This window comes from Anser cygnoides, chromosome 6, assembly GCF_040182565.1.
Source record: "Anser cygnoides isolate HZ-2024a breed goose chromosome 6, Taihu_goose_T2T_genome, whole genome shotgun sequence".
Lineage (NCBI taxonomy): Eukaryota > Metazoa > Chordata > Aves > Anseriformes > Anatidae > Anser > Anser cygnoides.
The window spans coordinates 33,133,752-33,150,409 of NC_089878.1; the positions used below are offsets into that span (position 1 = coordinate 33,133,752).

General features: G+C 37.9%; 1 protein-coding gene and 1 long non-coding RNA gene across 2 annotated transcripts; one reads left to right on the forward strand and one right to left on the reverse strand.

The window, feature by feature from the left end:
* Positions 1-10,643, reverse strand: DDX18 (DEAD-box helicase 18). The gene is made up of 14 exons (XM_013186337.3): positions 10,444-10,643; positions 10,170-10,346; positions 8,390-8,530; positions 7,750-7,885; positions 7,187-7,287; positions 6,880-7,079; positions 6,680-6,794; positions 5,658-5,797; positions 4,993-5,154; positions 3,849-4,001; positions 3,027-3,140; positions 2,135-2,191; positions 899-1,076; positions 1-322 (listed from the first exon to the last, which is right to left on the reverse strand). Exons 1-14 carry the CDS (start codon positions 10,559-10,561, stop codon positions 180-182), a joined length of 1,935 nt encoding a protein of 644 aa, XP_013041791.2. The 5' UTR covers positions 10,562-10,643; the 3' UTR covers positions 1-179.
* LOC125184808 (uncharacterized) lies at positions 3,042-12,100 on the forward strand. The gene is made up of 3 exons (XR_007169258.2): positions 3,042-3,165; positions 8,917-8,995; positions 11,841-12,100. It is a non-coding gene; the product is annotated as an uncharacterized lncRNA (long non-coding RNA).
* Positions 12,101-16,658: the final 4,558 nt, after the last annotated feature.

Genomic DNA, 16,658 nt, shown 5'->3' on the forward strand with positions numbered 1-16,658 from the left:
TTAGCAGGCTACATGTCTTTATTCTCCTTTCCAAAGAGTCTTCCTGAAATGAAAGATGTTTTTATAAACAAATTTCCCTAAAAACTCCAACAGAGCAGTTTAAAATTGAAGTAACTGTCGGACAGTTTTGGTGAAGGCAGTCTATTCCAATGGAACAAGCCATTTTAATGAATGCAGGATTAACGAGAAAACTGCCGTTTGTCTGATTTCTTGTTAATATGCTTGAAGATTTTAGCTTTATGGATGTTCTTTGATTTCTGGTAACCAAATCCTCCACCTCCGCCTCTTTTCTGTAGCCTTCTGCCTTGGTTGCTGTTCACATCTGGAATTTTGTGGGTTAAAGAATTTAAAAAAAATAATTTGAAATGTTACTTACTAAGGAGAGAAAAAAGTAACAGCATTATATAAAAAGTTGAGTTGCAGAACTACAGATGGAACTGAAGCTTTGTGCCTGTCATTCTAATGAATGCTTTTATTCCTTCAGCTGTACAATTAATTTGACCAGAGTACCACTGCTTCAACTTCCACCCACTGGCAGCTTTGACAAGAGGGCCCTTGCCCCTCTATTTCAGTATTACATGATTAAACTTAACTACACACCTTTCAATGAAAATGAGGGTGCATGAAGGACAACAGCACCCTGGAAGATGTATGCAACAGTCCAGCACCTGCTAACCTGCAGCAACTGAAGCACATACATGCACTAAAACAGATGTTTGTAAACACTCAAACAGGAAAAATTGCCGTTTAGGATTTTCTTTGATAAACCATTTTTGAACATGATACATGCATGTGATTAACAGCAAAGCCAAAACAAAACAAAAACCAGAATTTGAAGTAGCATAGGTACTATAGCATAGCAGGAATTCAGCTTTGAAACACTGCAGTAAAAGGATACTGAGGTCAACGAATGGAGGGACTTTAAAACCAAACGAAAGGCTGACTTTGTTAAGATCCAGGTTATTGACATTATATATCTGCTTCAGAGAATGGGAGTCATAAGCTCTAATGTAGGCTTTGTATGCTTCCTGGGCTGACTTGTGAAGAAAGTAGTTCTTCTCAATCAGTTTCTCCAGCTGGTGAGGAGGAAAGAAAAACAGAAGGCATGAAATTATGGCTGTAACAACTGTATAAATTATGTGCAAGCAAATTATTTACTGCGCAAGCTGCAGTGACATTCACTACTCACTTCAGTAAGACTGCACTGTGATATGTGCGTGCACTCTGCTGTTACACTGCTTTTATAAACAGAACAACAAAAAAGTCTGAGGTTGAATTACACTATGAAGCCTGTCTCATTTGACTTCTAGCATACATTAATTTGGCATACTAATATTAAGTTACATTAGGTGTCATTATTTCCTAATTATTCTAACAACAATCCTCTTTCTGTAAGGCCTGTCGTCAATACTTCTTGTATTGCTATTTCAAGTTTAATTTATTACAAAGAAACTTTACAGAGCTCTTATGAAAAGAATGACTCACAGAACTAAACAATAATAAAAATTCTTATCTACGGAACTATCTATGCTATTCTCTTCAACTTTGTGCTCCATTGCTATTTTTGTAGCACTGCAGCACAAAACAGATTTGGCTGACGCTAGGCTTTATTACCATCAAGGAGGTTAAAAATATACTTGGAATATATACACTAGCATTTCTAGGTGTTGGTACTGGATTTCTTACATGCTGAAGGCTGAGCACATCATCTTAGAAGACATAAGATATTCCGAATTAATCTGAACATGCACAACCATTCAATGAAAGCCACTGAAACATCATGTTTAGTACATTGGACAAGAACATTCTATTCAAGAGCTGAAAGCATATTTAAATCATTATGATTTTGCAATATAACATGAAAAAACAATCCTTACAAGCACATTCAGATGATGTAATGATAACAATTTAGTACTGGATATTAAAATCCATATTTGATTTCACAACATTTTCTATCTATAATATCATACAGGGACAATATGACAGGAGGATTTACTACAGAATACTCACCTACAGGAACTCTTCTGAACATGCACACAGATTTTTAAATTTTTGTTACGATAGACTATATCATTATCTGTATAAATTGTTATTATACTAATGTTCAGAGTACCTTTAGTAAGCCGTTTCATACCTGAGATTGGATATCTGAAATCTTTGACCAAGAAAATTCGAATTCACTGAGTGGTACCTTTAACAAACAAACAAGAAAAGTATCTACATTATGTATGTATTACTGTACAAACAATCAATGTGTTTAAGACCTAAAACAAACAGGATAAGACCTGTCAGATAACAGAAGACTTATGATTATCTATTAAGAGATATAGCTAAAGTATTAAAAAATAACTGTGAAGTTCAAGGACATCTTTGTGAGTGAAAAGATTACCTGCACATATTTTAGGTTTTTGACATTTTTTTTCAAAGCAATAATCACACTATTACTACCCCTTATCATAGATACGTTCATAAAGTGCCTTTGCACCAATGTATCAGTATTATCACATCCTTTCAACTAACATAAAGACCCTCATCATGACACTTTTACCACTTTAGCTTTTGCTTTAGAAGCTACATCACTTTAATTACAAGTGGCAAAATTCTGGACTGTACACAACCCCCCATAGAAAGGGACTAAGAAACTAGGAGCAGTTCTACCATATTAAAAGGGTTACACTTGAAAGCCGGCTATCTTTATTTTGAAATTGAAAAATTGATTCTTTCAAAAGAAAAATAAAAACTGCACTGGCCAAGCTCCCAGTATCTTTCCATGATGGGTCATAAGAAGTTTATTAAATAACACAAGCTACCCAGTTGCAAAGCAACTATAAATATACTCAGTAGTTACCTTCGAGTCTAAGGTCAGCAGCACAAAGTCAGATGTTCAGTTAAATATTTTCTAAGCAACAGAACAGTTCTTGTTTAAAAGTTAAAATGTTTCATTAATCATTACAGTTTTTGCCTTTGAAATCTCGGTTGCACTATGAAATCATAAAAAAAAAAAAAAAAACTCTACAGAAATTTACCCTGGCTTGTTTCAGGTAACGAAGAAAGCCCAGCTCTTCCGGTCGTAAAATGAGCAGAGCATGTCCTCTACCATTTATACCTCTGGCCGTTCTACCAACGCGATGAATATACTCCTTTTTTGCAGAGAATAAGGAAACAGTAAGTCCAATCAGTCTTTCAAGCATTTAATAACACAGTTTCACAGAAAAACACTTAACATTAATATACTGTAGCGCATCATCAATTATGTTTTAAGAACATACACTGACACATGGATAAGGCAAGCTAAGCGTTGATGATGCAAAGCACAATTAGGTTGAGACAGAAACCCCTGACTAGATGTATCTTACCTTTTATTGAGGGAAAAAGAACTGTAGTGTCCTGTAACTGAAAATTTTACTTTGCTTTTGATATATTTGCTCTATATATTTGTCAAGACTTTCTAGATCTGAGTTGTTCTTGTTTGCACTGGACATTTATTCTAATGAGAATTCTAATTTTTAAATAAAAATCAATTTTCCATTGAAAAAGCTGTCGGGAGACTCAAGGACGCATATATATACCTCATACTCCTAACAGATGTTTTGTTTTTTAGCTGATTAGATTTTAAATTACATTAGTAGAATAAAGAGTAATGTTTTACAAAACTACTCTTAAAAAGGTAACAAAGGTCTCAGCTAGGTGCAGCATCATCTCCTACGATCTGCTAGAGTAAGTGGAAGAAATCAGCTTCTAGATGCTAACATGGCTGAATCCTGACCTCTGTTGAGCAGAAGATTCAGGTTTCTCTGCTACATATGTAGCTAGGAATTGAAAGTTTTTTTTTTATTTCCTTAACTTACTTTTGGATCATCTGGAGGGTCATACTGGACAATCCAGTCCACTTCAGGAATATCCAGTCCTCTGGCAGCTACGTCAGTGCACAACAGAATTCCAGATTCTGCATTACAGAACTGGAAAAATGTCGTAGTACGTTTTGTCTGTTTCTGCTTGCCCTAAACAACAACAACCAAAATATCATAATAAACCCACACACATTAGGGATGAAATGTCAACTATAAAAAGTTTACCAGCTTGAAAGCTTAAATGTCATTTCCCATATTGTATCACCAAAAAAAACCCAACCAAAAATGGCATCTTTCTATCTTACGGACTTACACAGACCAGGCAGGTTAAAAAGCAATGCTACCACAGCAAATAGCAGAGGTCTGCATGAAATAGATTCTCTCAGAGCTAATGTTTCTAAGGCATTAAAAACCCACTCGCATAAACATTACTTTCACAAGCACTGCATAAATGCCTGAAAATGTTCAGAAAAAGGGTATTTGCAAACCTAGGAGTATATTAGATTACAAGTTAAAACAAAACCAAACCCATACTTGTAATAGCTCTATTGAAGTACAGGAAAAAAAAATCCCCCCCCCCCCCCCCCCCCCCCCCCCGCCGAAAAAAAACAAAACAAGCAGCATAGTTGCAGTCAGTTACAATTATTTCATAAACTTTCACTCAATACTCTCACAATTTTGTTTTTTAGATAAAAACTGAAGATACTCATTTAAAGTGCTAGAATTGGTATGTTAAAGCCAAATATCGCCCTGGCCTTATGGGAAAAAAAAAATAAAAACAGACATTCCAAAGATCTGAGTATTTGGATTCCTCTGATAATAGCTTTTCTCTAAAAATTGAGTTTTGGTTCTTGTGAAAGGCAGCGTCTCGGAGAGAAACAGAAAAGCAGGCTACATACAGAGGATAAATTAGTATCAGTATTCAAACCTCATTTAGAAAACAGTAAGATTGCAGTGCTCTTACTACACTGTTTTTACTTTATCTCATTCCTCTGCAAACTAATCGAGATCAGCACAGTTTGTTAGCAGAGTATGTTTATTATAAACTGAAATGAAATAAATAAGGTAAATGAAAGATCCGTAACAACTTACAGGTGTTATCAGATTAATTAAAAATGAAATCTATGTATAAAATACTTACATGAATGGCCATAACAGGCAGATCAATGTAGTTGAGTAATTCATAGTGGTACTTCACTGACATACATGAAGAAAAAAATACCATTAGTTTCTTCTTCCGGTTCTTCTTAAGGAATGTGAAGAGCAAAAGGAATCTTTTTTCAGACGGACATACCACATATCCCTGGAAATTATTTAAATATTGTCAAAGTTGTATGGAACACATTTTATCTTTACTAATAGAATTAAATCAGGGGACTGTTATCTTGCAAAACACATGTACCAAATAGTTAATTTTCCAGCTATACAGTTAGAAACCACTTGATTTATTTCCTGTCCCTCACCGTGTTATATGAAACTCCTAAAGTAGAGTTGATTGCAAGAAACTTACTCTGCTGATTTGAAATAATTCTCTAATGAAGAAGTATTTTTTAACTAGTTCTAAAGTGTAACTAACTGTATTATTATTCAATGAACTTTTTTTAATCATCTTTCCTGCAAACATTGACTAGACACACAAAACTTACAGCTAGCAGAGTGAATAAAGCCCTTTACGCAACTGATAGCTTTTGCCCAGTAGGATGTTAAACACTCTCTAAGACAGTATTTATACAATCCACTTAAAAACATATAGGGCGGTGTACGTTCACAGATGGGTGATACCCCTTTTAGTAAGGTGTGTTTTACCTGTTCAAGACCATCAACTGTTGCTGTCTCCTTGTTATCATCAACCCCAACATACAGTGGCTCTTTCTTCAGAGAGATCTTTGCCAAATCTTCAACCTTTCTGGTTTGTGTAGCGGAAAAAAGCATTGTCTGTCTGCGCTCTGAAAGTATTTTAAAAGAAAGCCTAATTTTTAAAAGGAGAACGCAAATAGCAAGGCCTTAAAGTCTTTAGCTACAAACTTCCCTGAGCAAGTCTTCTTTTTTTGCTTAACTTCTAAAGCAGGTTTTGTTGCATTATGCATTGTATATTTTATTTACTTAGTCTGTTACCATCTGCAAAACGAAATATTCTTTCTCTGGGAGCAATGTTAATTAGCAATTGCACTTGAATTTAGAGACAAAACAACAATTCAGATAGACACTTACCTTGTAATTCTAACTATAGATTGATTTCATTTTTATGGGTATTAAAATATTTTTGTTTTCCAAAACATGCTGCATACTTTTTATTTACTACTTCCATGCTTTTTACTGAATTTTGATAATTAAAGGGAGAACCTTGGTGACTCTGAGATTGTGTTTTATGTATCAATTGCAAGGAATAACTAAATCAAAGTAAAATAAAGCAAATTTTAAGGTAAATACTGAAATAAACTTCTACTGTTCTTGGAAATATGAATAAAAGATCCAACTGCAAGCCGGAAGACCTTTTTCCTTATATTTAAGTTTTATAAGGAAATAATAAATTGTAGGTAATAAAACAGGCGAAGAAAGATGAATGAGATCCTGTAGGTGTTAAACTAAAAGGATCTTATACGAACAGAATTATATTCCTGAAGTGCATAAGAAAACTCTGTCCTTTAGATAAATGATGCTAAATAAAATAACACGTACTAGCTATCAAGAAAAAAGACAGAGTAAGACAATCACTCTGAGGTACATCCACAGAACTATAAAAATTAATGACTTCTTTTACAATAATTGAGTCATAAAGACGACAAAATGTTAGCCAAGTAATTTCCAAGAAAGACTTTTTTTCTTACTTGGTAGAAGTTTTATGATCTGTTTCATTTCTTCTTCAAATCCAACCTCTAAGATACGATCCGCCTCATCAATTACCAAACACTGCAAGTTCTTGTACATGAAACCTGGAGTGTTCTAGAAGATTAACAAATTGAGAGTCAGACAGGGAGAAGTATTTTATTATGTTTTATTAAGTATTAGGCATCGGTATTTTACCTACCTGCATATGATCCAGAAGTCTTCCTGGCGTTGCTACAATGATGTTGATTCCATTCCCAAGTTTCTGTGCTTCTGCTGATCTGTTACTGCCCCCCATTATCAGACCATAGGTGTGAACGTGATGATTCATAAGTTCTTTAAGAACTCCATAGGTTTGCATCGCAAGCTCTCGAGTAGGTGAAAGAATAATAACACCTGTTCCTAAAACAGACATCAACCAAACAAGAATAAGTTAGGAAACTCGCCCAATCCCCCTTGCAGTCAAATCAATAAGTGGGATTCAACCATGAAACGAAGAAAAAGCTTACCATTTCTGGGCATGAATTTTAACTTGTAGATGAGCTCTACTGCAGGAATGAGAAATGCAAGTGTTTTGCCGCTGCCTGTTTTTGCTGCTGCTAAAATATCCCTGCATAAAACAAAAATCACAAAAAGAAGCGTTTAGTTAAACCTACAGAGAAAACAGCAATCCAATTCTGGATGATGTTGACAATGTAAAAACGTAACAGAGCTTAAAGGAAGCCAGTATAGTTCATACTAAGAAGTCTGTGGCAGATCTGGTCCACAGCAATTGGTCTCTGCCTCCAGAGACTGTGTGACACACTGTACCAAGAGGCCAATGAAAACAGACTTCCCTGCTTTCAAAGCCAAACGCAAAGCAAGTTCCATGAACTTACCTCAGTATCTGTTCACAGATAACAGATACACTTTGTTAACTTGTATTAACATTTACAAAGAAAATATTAAAAAAAAATATGAGAATATATTTATAAAAAAATTTAGCTGTAAGAAGTCACATCTCAGGTACTTATCTTGCTAGCAAAATTTCCACATTTGTTGTCAACAGAGTTATTAAAAATACATTTCTTACCTGCCTTCCAGAAGAGGTTTAATACTTTTATGCTGAATTTCTGTCATGTGAGTAAAGCCCATGTCATTTATGCCCTTCAATGTATTCTCACTGACAAGACCATCAAGGGAAGTAAAAGAATTGTCTTCAAAGCCACCTGAATAGAAGGGAAAACAAATTTCAAACTTATTTCTTCAATTCTATCCATCCCAAGACTACCCAGTTAGAATTGATGTTAAAAGGATTATTTCTTATTCCTTCCTACCACAAAATCCTAAGACGTTGACAAAATACTCTGTATTAACAAGTCCCTAGGAATAATGCAGACAGCTGTTAATAGTATATACGAGTGCACTTCCTCTCATTCTGATTTATTAGCCATACACCTCCATTTCACTGACTTTTTCTTCCATAATGAAATGTGTGCGTGTATGTTATAAAACTGATTTTCACTAGTAATTTTAAGACCAACAGAAGTGTAGATATAATGCAAATTTCAAAGAACAGTAACTGAAAAAGAGCTCTACAGTGTTTAATATCACGCTACCTGTATTCAAACATATAACATTTATTGCAAATCTGAAAACTGCAACTTGCTCTAGAAGAAAGCTTAAGAACTTGGGATTTTTGTACATCTATGAAAAATAAGGACACAAGATACCTGTTAAACCTAGTGGTAGACTAGGTACTTCATCCTCTTCCTCCTCCTCTTCCACTTTTCTCTCTCCAGAATCCTTCCCGTCTTCATCTTCTGCCTCCACAGACTTGTCTTCCTCAGTTTTTGCTTTTTTAGTTTCTGTACCTAGGGTGTTATTTTTACAGAAAACTCTTTAATTGCTGTTAGGAATATGAAAAACATTCACCATTAAAAGCTGAGCCACAGACTTACTTCCTTTAGCCTGTAAATCCCTGCTATGAATGTCATGAGGGGTCATCAGAAGGGGTGGCAAAGTTTCTATGAAGCTTTCTGATGCAGATAGCAACACATTTCATTCAAGTTCCTTGCACACAATCCACTTTGCATTGTAAAACAAAGCAGCTTAGAGTATACCATATGATTTTTTTCTGGGGAAATGACATACCTTGAACAAGTTACAAAATTATTTTCTATTTTTAACTTAGACACCAAGTTTCCAACGTCATTTGTGCTCAGGTCATGTGAAACTTAACATCTCTGTTCCATTTTAGGTACCTGAATTCTCAGAGAACTGCATGAATACAGCACGTTATTTGTACAACCATGACAAGCGTCACAACGATCTAACAGGTAAGGGATGAAGTTTCAAATATAAGTGTATATATACATATATATATATTCTAGCAATACTTACAGGATGCAATTTTTGGAGGTAGTTATTCAGTATATTTTAGTTTCATTCATAATACACAGATGTTGCCAAATGCCGGACAGAATGATAAAAAGGATGTACTGGCTGCACGTTCAAGCACAGAAATCGTCCATACGTCAAAGCTCTACTTTGAGAGCCTAACCAGTAAAATATCAAAACTTAACATTACAAAGCATAATCCTATGGAACAATTAAGTTGGTTGCTACCGGTTTAGTATATATTAGAGTTCAGATATTATAGTTAGAATAAATAATTAAATCACTTAGAGAATGTAAGCCTCAAAAGAGTATTTAGATATCAATGCAGTACATAAACAAAATGTAATACGGACCTGTTCTCTACTCTTATTCACTGTGTAACAGCTAGCTTCCCATTAAAAGTATTTTGATGCACATACAGAATTCTGTCTTTGCAAAAAGAAAAATCACAGGGTATCAGCTATTGCACTCTTTTGCTTGATGTTTACAGAGTAAAAATTTGGAAGGAAGATATTAATTTCAGATTAGGTTGTTAAAACCCTAAGATCCTTTTCCCAGTTATCCAATTGCTTTAGGATCATTTCTTGCAAAGCGTATAGAGTAGTCCTTCTACTCATTAGTGTACTTGTATCCCTAAAATATCATTATAACGCAAATATGTTTTCCAGAAATCACTAGAAACACTGAGTGATAACCACCTCTTTCACCAGCATGATCTCGAGAAACACAAATACTGGTAGGGCTGTTAGGTCTGTGCGTAGGGGAAATCGCCACCAGAAACACACGACCCAGCAGCATGTGCTCTTCTGTGCTGGCAGCGACCAGGGCAGGGCCCAGAGCTGCAGCAGCTGGGCACAGACAGTAACAGCTCCCAAGTATATGCAGAGACTCCCCAGATCTTCAGCTACTTTCTTCTACTTGAACAAATATACCACGGAAGACCTCCAGTGCTCTAAAACGTGCACCAGCCCAAACCAGGGCACTTCTCACAGCCAACATACCCTCTCTGAAGGGGCACAAAACCGAAAGAAGGCTTTTTTTTTTGTTGTTGGGGAATGTCTCAGTGCTTCGGCCGGGCAAATGCATCCCAGCGTACCGGGGAAGACAACGTACCGTTCTCGGGAGCAGCCGCCGCCTTCCTCTTCTTCTTTTTCTTCCTCTTCGCCCCGGCACCCTCCGGGCACGGCGCCGCCGCCTCGGGGGCTTCTGCCTCGGGGGTCGCCGCCTCGGGAGCTTCCTCCGCCGCCTCCTCTTCCTCCTCCGGGGGGCTCAGCGAAGCCGCCGGAGGCTCTGAGAGGACAAAGGAAACAAGCTGTGAGCGGCGGAGCAAGGCCGGCGGCCGGAGAGATGCTCCACGGTCCCGTCCCGGTCCCGGTCCCCGCCGTACCTGCCCGCTCGGCCGCCCGTAGCTTGAGGTTGCGCTGCCGCAGCTTGAGGTTGCGCTTGTGGATCTTCTTGCGGAGCAGCCGCATGGGCAGGTTGCCCGCGGCCACCGACACCGACATGGCGGCCACACGTGGGGACGTCGGCCCGGCACGGCCCGGCCTCGCCTCGTCCGGCCCGGCCCCGCGCTGCCTGACGGGCGGCCCGCAGCGGCACCCAGCGCCTCGGCGGAGGCAGCGCCGCGCTCCCTGGGCCCGCCTCCTCCTCCTCTTCCTCCTCCTCTTCCTCCTCCTCTTCTTCCACCTCTTCCTCCACCTCTTCCTCCTCCTTTTCCTCGCCGGCCGTTACCCCTGAGAGGTTCCACACCTCCCTACCAGCCCCTCAAGTTCTAGTGCTGGGCACTTCGGCCTTCATCCCTTGTAGCGTCCCCCTCCTTCTGCCTCCCCATCCTCTCCCAAAGCGGGGTGAGCCCCTGCCATCTGTGCTGTTGACAACACCCTTCGCATCTTTCGTGACCAGCAGATGGCACAAATAGCACAGGAATTTACAGCGGATTGCTTTGGTTTCTCAAGCCAGTGACGGCTACGGTCTTAGAAATCTGAACGGCTGCAAGCTGTGTAATGCTCAGCCTGCAATAACTTGCTGTAAAGCAGATTAAGCTGCAGAATTATTACCCTACTAATTTCGAAGTGTTTATTGCATATAACATCTTTTAAAGTTACTGCTGTCAGAGACGAAACAAAACTCACTCTTCATCATCTGTAATTGTTATCTTGATGTCTTCATATGGATCACCAGGATGACTATTACTATTATCATTATTGTGCCAGAACTTCACCAGTTGATACATAGCATTTTAAAAATTATTTTATTTATTAACAATGTACCTGCATTCAAATTACTAATAGTTACTAGACGTTCACAAGAGAAACATGACAGATGGCCACTTTTCTTCAGTGTGAACGCCTTGCTCCAGAAATATGAGTCATTATCTGAGAAATTTTAGAAAGGAAGGTGTTATAAAGGCACGAGGAAGACACAGACTTAGAGAAATTGTAAGGCATTTGCAATTCTAAAAAATATTGTTGTTTATGAAAAGCTTGTGAAAGGAGGAGGAAGTGTGACCAGGGAAGAAAAATTAATCTAAGCAGGCATTGCTGGAGCAAGAAAAGATGTCCCTGATTCTATGTGATGTCTAGCAACACTGAATGAAGACCAAGCCAAAATGAAATTGTAACACTTTTACATTTTATACTTGAAACTGGAACCTTGCAGGTGAATAAAAACTGAATAACAAAACCATGATTTTATTTATTTATTTATTTATTTATTTATTAAGCAGAAACTGAAAACAATATGTCCGCTTGGCTAATTCTTTCACTAGGTCACTTTTCTTCCCAGGTACAAAGATGAACAGCTTCAACAAGAGGAACTGAAGAGTAAACTGGACTTCAGTATACCCCATATTAAAATATTTTTACTGTTTTAATCCATATCTCATTTAATTTCCTTCTGAACTCTTGGTATTTCATACCTGCAAGTAGTTGCCATAGTTATAGGGCAGGATGCATCGCACCTCGCTTGCAGCAAATTTCACAGATATTCACTGTTGGGACATTCTGGACAGTTTGAAAAGTATGCTCTGTAGCTTGGTTTTTGAGATGTTGTACTTAAAGTTGTGGCACTGAAACTCTGAAGCAGGAAAGGTGACCATGTCCATACTTTAACGGACTGGATAACGGGTCTGGCTGCTGGCTTATTCGACTGACAGACTAACTCATCTCCCTCAGTTGTGTTTTGAAAATAATGGAACCATCCTCAGCAAGAAAGGCTTTTGGTTCAAAACTCCAGGGGAAGTCAGTTCAAGGTTGAGTTTTGAGCAGGTAAAAATTTCTTGCTGAAAGTCATGTAATTTAAGTTCTGGATATATATTTCCATCTTTTCTCCCTGTCTACATAATATTTTATCTACAAAATATACTGTTAAATACCTACAGGCTTGTTCTTCCTAGTTTGTACTGATTTGTAGTTTTGTGGTTAGATTTAGTATTGGGACGCACTTTTAACCCAGGCAGTGTTCATTGCTGGAATATGCTTGTTGTGCAGATAGAGTGAATTAAAAACCTGGGCAGGAGAGAGCTGACACTAATACTTACACTGAGGGCAGAGAACATGATGTCCTTCAGGCATTGCATGGTCCACATGTTCATATCTCAACCAGTATTGCCAGGATCATCACCATTTAGCTTTCACCTGCACCATTGCACCTCCAGATCTGCCAAGAATTGGGACCTGAAAACCCTGGTATGGTAAAACCCTGCATAAAGAACTCACCTCAGTGAGTGTCCACATTGGGTCCCAGCTGGCTTAGCAAGTCTTTGTGAAATTACATTAGTGTGGCACGAGGCCCAAGGTATGTTAGATCCTGCCAAGCAGGATATATTGACTTTGCACCAGTCATGTGACAACACGATTTTACTGCTTTTCAATAAAAGCATGGAGCACAAGGAAAACTTCGATGCATTTGCAGAGAAACGATGATCTTTCATCTGTGTAAACAGATGTCAGTGCATTATGTATGGAAATTTGGAAATTAGGACCCATTAGGTTGCTAAGTATCATTTGCTCCAACATAGCTTTGTCTCAGCATCTTTTAAAAGATGTTGCTTAGAGTTTGCAAAGTGTACTTAGCTGGAGATTTCAAAACATGTTTTATGAGCTCCTTCTTTTTGTTTTTGTTCTTTTTCTTCAAGCAGGAACTGCAGAAAGTCACAAAAAAGAGCGTCAGAAAGCAATAATGATAATTTACTCATGGCAGGTCCAGACAATATTTTAAACCACTAACTCATCTCAATATTTTTTCTCTGAAGTTTGGCATTTCTTAGATTTTATATGAATTCCCTGTGGCACATAAGTCTCATTTCTGTCCAATAGGTTCATTTGTAGTTGCTTGACTTGTTGGGCAATCGTTACTAACAATAGGATTTTCTCAAGTCATTATTGAGTTGCTGTCAAAATATCTCAAATTTTCTACACGTGATCTTGCAGGCAGATTTGTAGGGAATCATGTTTGGGTTAGCTAAGCTTTATGGAGCTGAAGAAGTCCATATTAGAAACTCTAGATTTTTCTCTGAAGATAAATGTCTTTAATACCCTAATGTGCTGCCGATGGCACTATTTTATCCCCCAGAATAAATTCATCATGAAAGCCAAAATCGAAATCTTTTCTCCCACTTACCATTAATTTATTTATGTTGATTAGCAATGCAGCATAAAAGTGATCATTGATTTCAGTTGCATAAGTTCAGATACATAGTGATAATTTATCAAAATCTCATACAGAAAAGATAACGAAACAAAAATGCATAGTCATTTTTGGATACTTCAAGTTGTGTTACATTGCTGAGTTAAGGCTGACAGGCTTGATTTTCAGAATGTAGAATTGCTGAAAAAAATTTTTTTTTTGTGTGTCTTAGGTTGGGTATGGAAAAAAAAAACAACAAACCATCAACAATGTCATTGGTGAACGTCTGCACCATTGAGTTATAAATGTTGAACTAAAAAAAATAATACTTTTATTGCTTGTAGCCACAAACTAGAAGACCTTTCAGAACCATATTTTCATTTTTACAGATTATAGTGTTCCCCGTTTGATTAAATTTATTTGTCAGTCTAATACATTCTGGACAGGCATTGGGTTTAAAATCAAGTATATAGACAGGTACCTCTTTTTATTTTTTTAGCAAGTGTGTCTAAGTTATGCAAAAAAGATCTGTACGTGTATGCAAGTGTGTTTGCAGAAATAATCAAATTTCCCACTTACTTGAGTATTTCTCTCTTACTTGAGAGATACAATTCTAATACCTGGACTTTGGAAGAGAAAGATTACCTACCTGAACTGATGTAAATGGTGTAGATATAGATATATAAGGACATAGATATATAAAGACATATTGCATTGAGAATAGATGGCTTCATTTACAGAACATTGATGTCAACTTGAAAATTGCTGGTTAGAAATTTCTGGTGCACACCGTATTTCTATAGGATATCGTTGAGTAGCATTGCATCTGTGAGGGAATTTAAAGTATGCCTTTGAGTTTAAGATAGAAAATTAGAGTATCTGTGTTTGTAAAATGCAGACTGGGCTATCATAATCACCATTTTTTTCTCTAAGGTTTTTAGTTTAATAGTGCTTCCAAGTAATGTCTCCCTCATGGGTCATATGGAGTTATTGTCTCAGTTTTAACTATCATCACCACACTTTGTCCAGCATATGGAAAACAACTAGATTCAAACCAAATCTGTGAATTTTTCAGAAAATTTCTCATTTTCCCCATATTTTACAACTTGAGCTATTCTGTGTACCAATTGTAATACAGACTGACACGTCTCTGAATGCATTTCAAATCAAAACCAGTGCAGACCTGCAGCCGGAATGAAAAGTGGAAAGGGGTTGAACTGTATTTTATAGAACGCCTTGCACATTTTACATAGTTCTTGTGGATTTTCTGGAACGTAAAACTGCTCAAGTGTTTCTGAGAAGCAGTTTAATACTTCAAAGTGTTAGACCATCACGATTGCTGTTATTAGTTCATTAAAAGGAAGACAATATTATAGAGTTGGAGTAACATGGATCATGCAAGGATAAGGAACTGAAATAATTTTAATTGTTCTAATGAATGACCCCTTCTTTTATTCACATAGAGGAACAATGTGTAATCTCACCCTTGCAGGCTTCAGCATGGCTGGCTATGAAATCCTGCTGTCTCACACGATCTGAATAGCAGGAGTCCAGGTTACTGCACTAGTCTGGGCTCTTCCTGAAGCAATACACCCAACAGATAGCAATGACCATCTTCACATCCACCCACTTGACCATTCAGTGCTGGAAACCCACGAAATCAATTGTGAGTTGCAAGGAAAAAAGGGGTTCTCTGAGAAACTTGCTGCTCCACCTTCAAGTGGGCAGTCCTCTGTCCCAGATCTGTCCCAGATCTTTGGTTTGACTATTTATGGTTAAAAAGAATTTCTAGTCAATAACAGTGGCTGAAAAAATTTGGGATTAAGGCACTGTGACAAGACACATAACACTAGGAATATTTTGAAGGAACTTCAAACGTCAGGTCGCCACAGAATGCGTAATTCCTCAATAAGGCGTCTTCTGGGGAGGAAGTTCTATGGTGCACAACATATCCTAAGCCACAGTTGGGATCTCAAGCTGTCATCTCAGCTTGACTGGCTCATCAAGTTGGAAGTATGCAGAAAAATGTTAAACAATGCGTTCCACACTTTTTAGCCCTAATGTCTAATCTGTGGTGGTTTACAAAGGAGTTTTTGTGCTGGCAGGAATATGTTAAAGTGGCTTTGTGGCAAGGCAATGTATTTTTGGAAGTTGTCTTGCACTTTTATACATCTGCAACCTCCTCCCTTCATCAAGAGGAGACATTATGAAGTTTGAAGTTACAAATCTCTTCTGCAGAATATGAGCCCCACAAAGTAAAGGTAGTTGTTCATCTTGGAGGGGATACGTTTGAATCCAAAACTCATCTTTAGGTCAGAAGCAAGACATTAAGCTCTTTATGTTAACAGAAACATGATTTTTTCTGCCTGGAACACGATTCAACAGAGGTCCACCAACTTAAAGAGAATTTATCTTCCTCCCCACCTGCACAAACCAGTGTCTCAGCTATCAGGGGTAAGCGTTCCTGTGTGAGGAAGATGATGTAGTGGGTACACACCCCGTGCCACCCTGTGGTTATACCTACATGACCATGGAGAGGACATGAGAACATGGGATGGAAAATTGACCTCGACACTAGAGGCACGGGTACGTGAGTTGCAAGGAAAAACAATTGGGAAAAAGGGGTTGTCTGAGAAACTTGCTGCTCCAACTCCCAGTGGGTAGTCCAGGTCTGTCCCAGATCTGTCCCAAAATCAATTCCCTGTTCTTGCAACCACATTGGCAGCTGGTCTCAGGTGCTTTTATTTACAGATAGTGCCCAGCTGTATTTGTTCCTATCTACAACTACATCGTTGACTCTGCTGCTATCGAGGTGATCAGCTAATTGTGTGAGATCACCTTAATTAAACTGAAGTGAGCTAGACTATGTGATGTTTCTGGGTAAAAATTTTTCAGTGTTTAGCAAATGCTACTATGCATTAAATGTTGTAATTCTTCCTTGCGCTAACAGGGATTATACATTGGCTTCTCAGAAAT

What these genes read in the sequence shown, in the direction of transcription:
- DDX18 (XM_013186337.3), bottom strand. Translation starts at nt 10,561, where the DNA reads ATGTCGGTGTCGGTGGCCGCGGGCAACCTGCCCATGCGGCTGCTCCGC. An exon ending in ACGGGCGGCCGAGCGGGCAG is followed by an intron (nt 10,347 to 10,443) that starts GTACGGCGGGGA and finishes TTGTCCTCTCAG; the next exon opens with AGCCTCCGGCGGCTTCGCTG. An exon ending in GACTTCTGGATCATATGCAG is followed by an intron (nt 6,795 to 6,879) that starts GTAGGTAAAATA and finishes TTAATCTTCTAG; the next exon opens with AACACTCCAGGTTTCATGTA.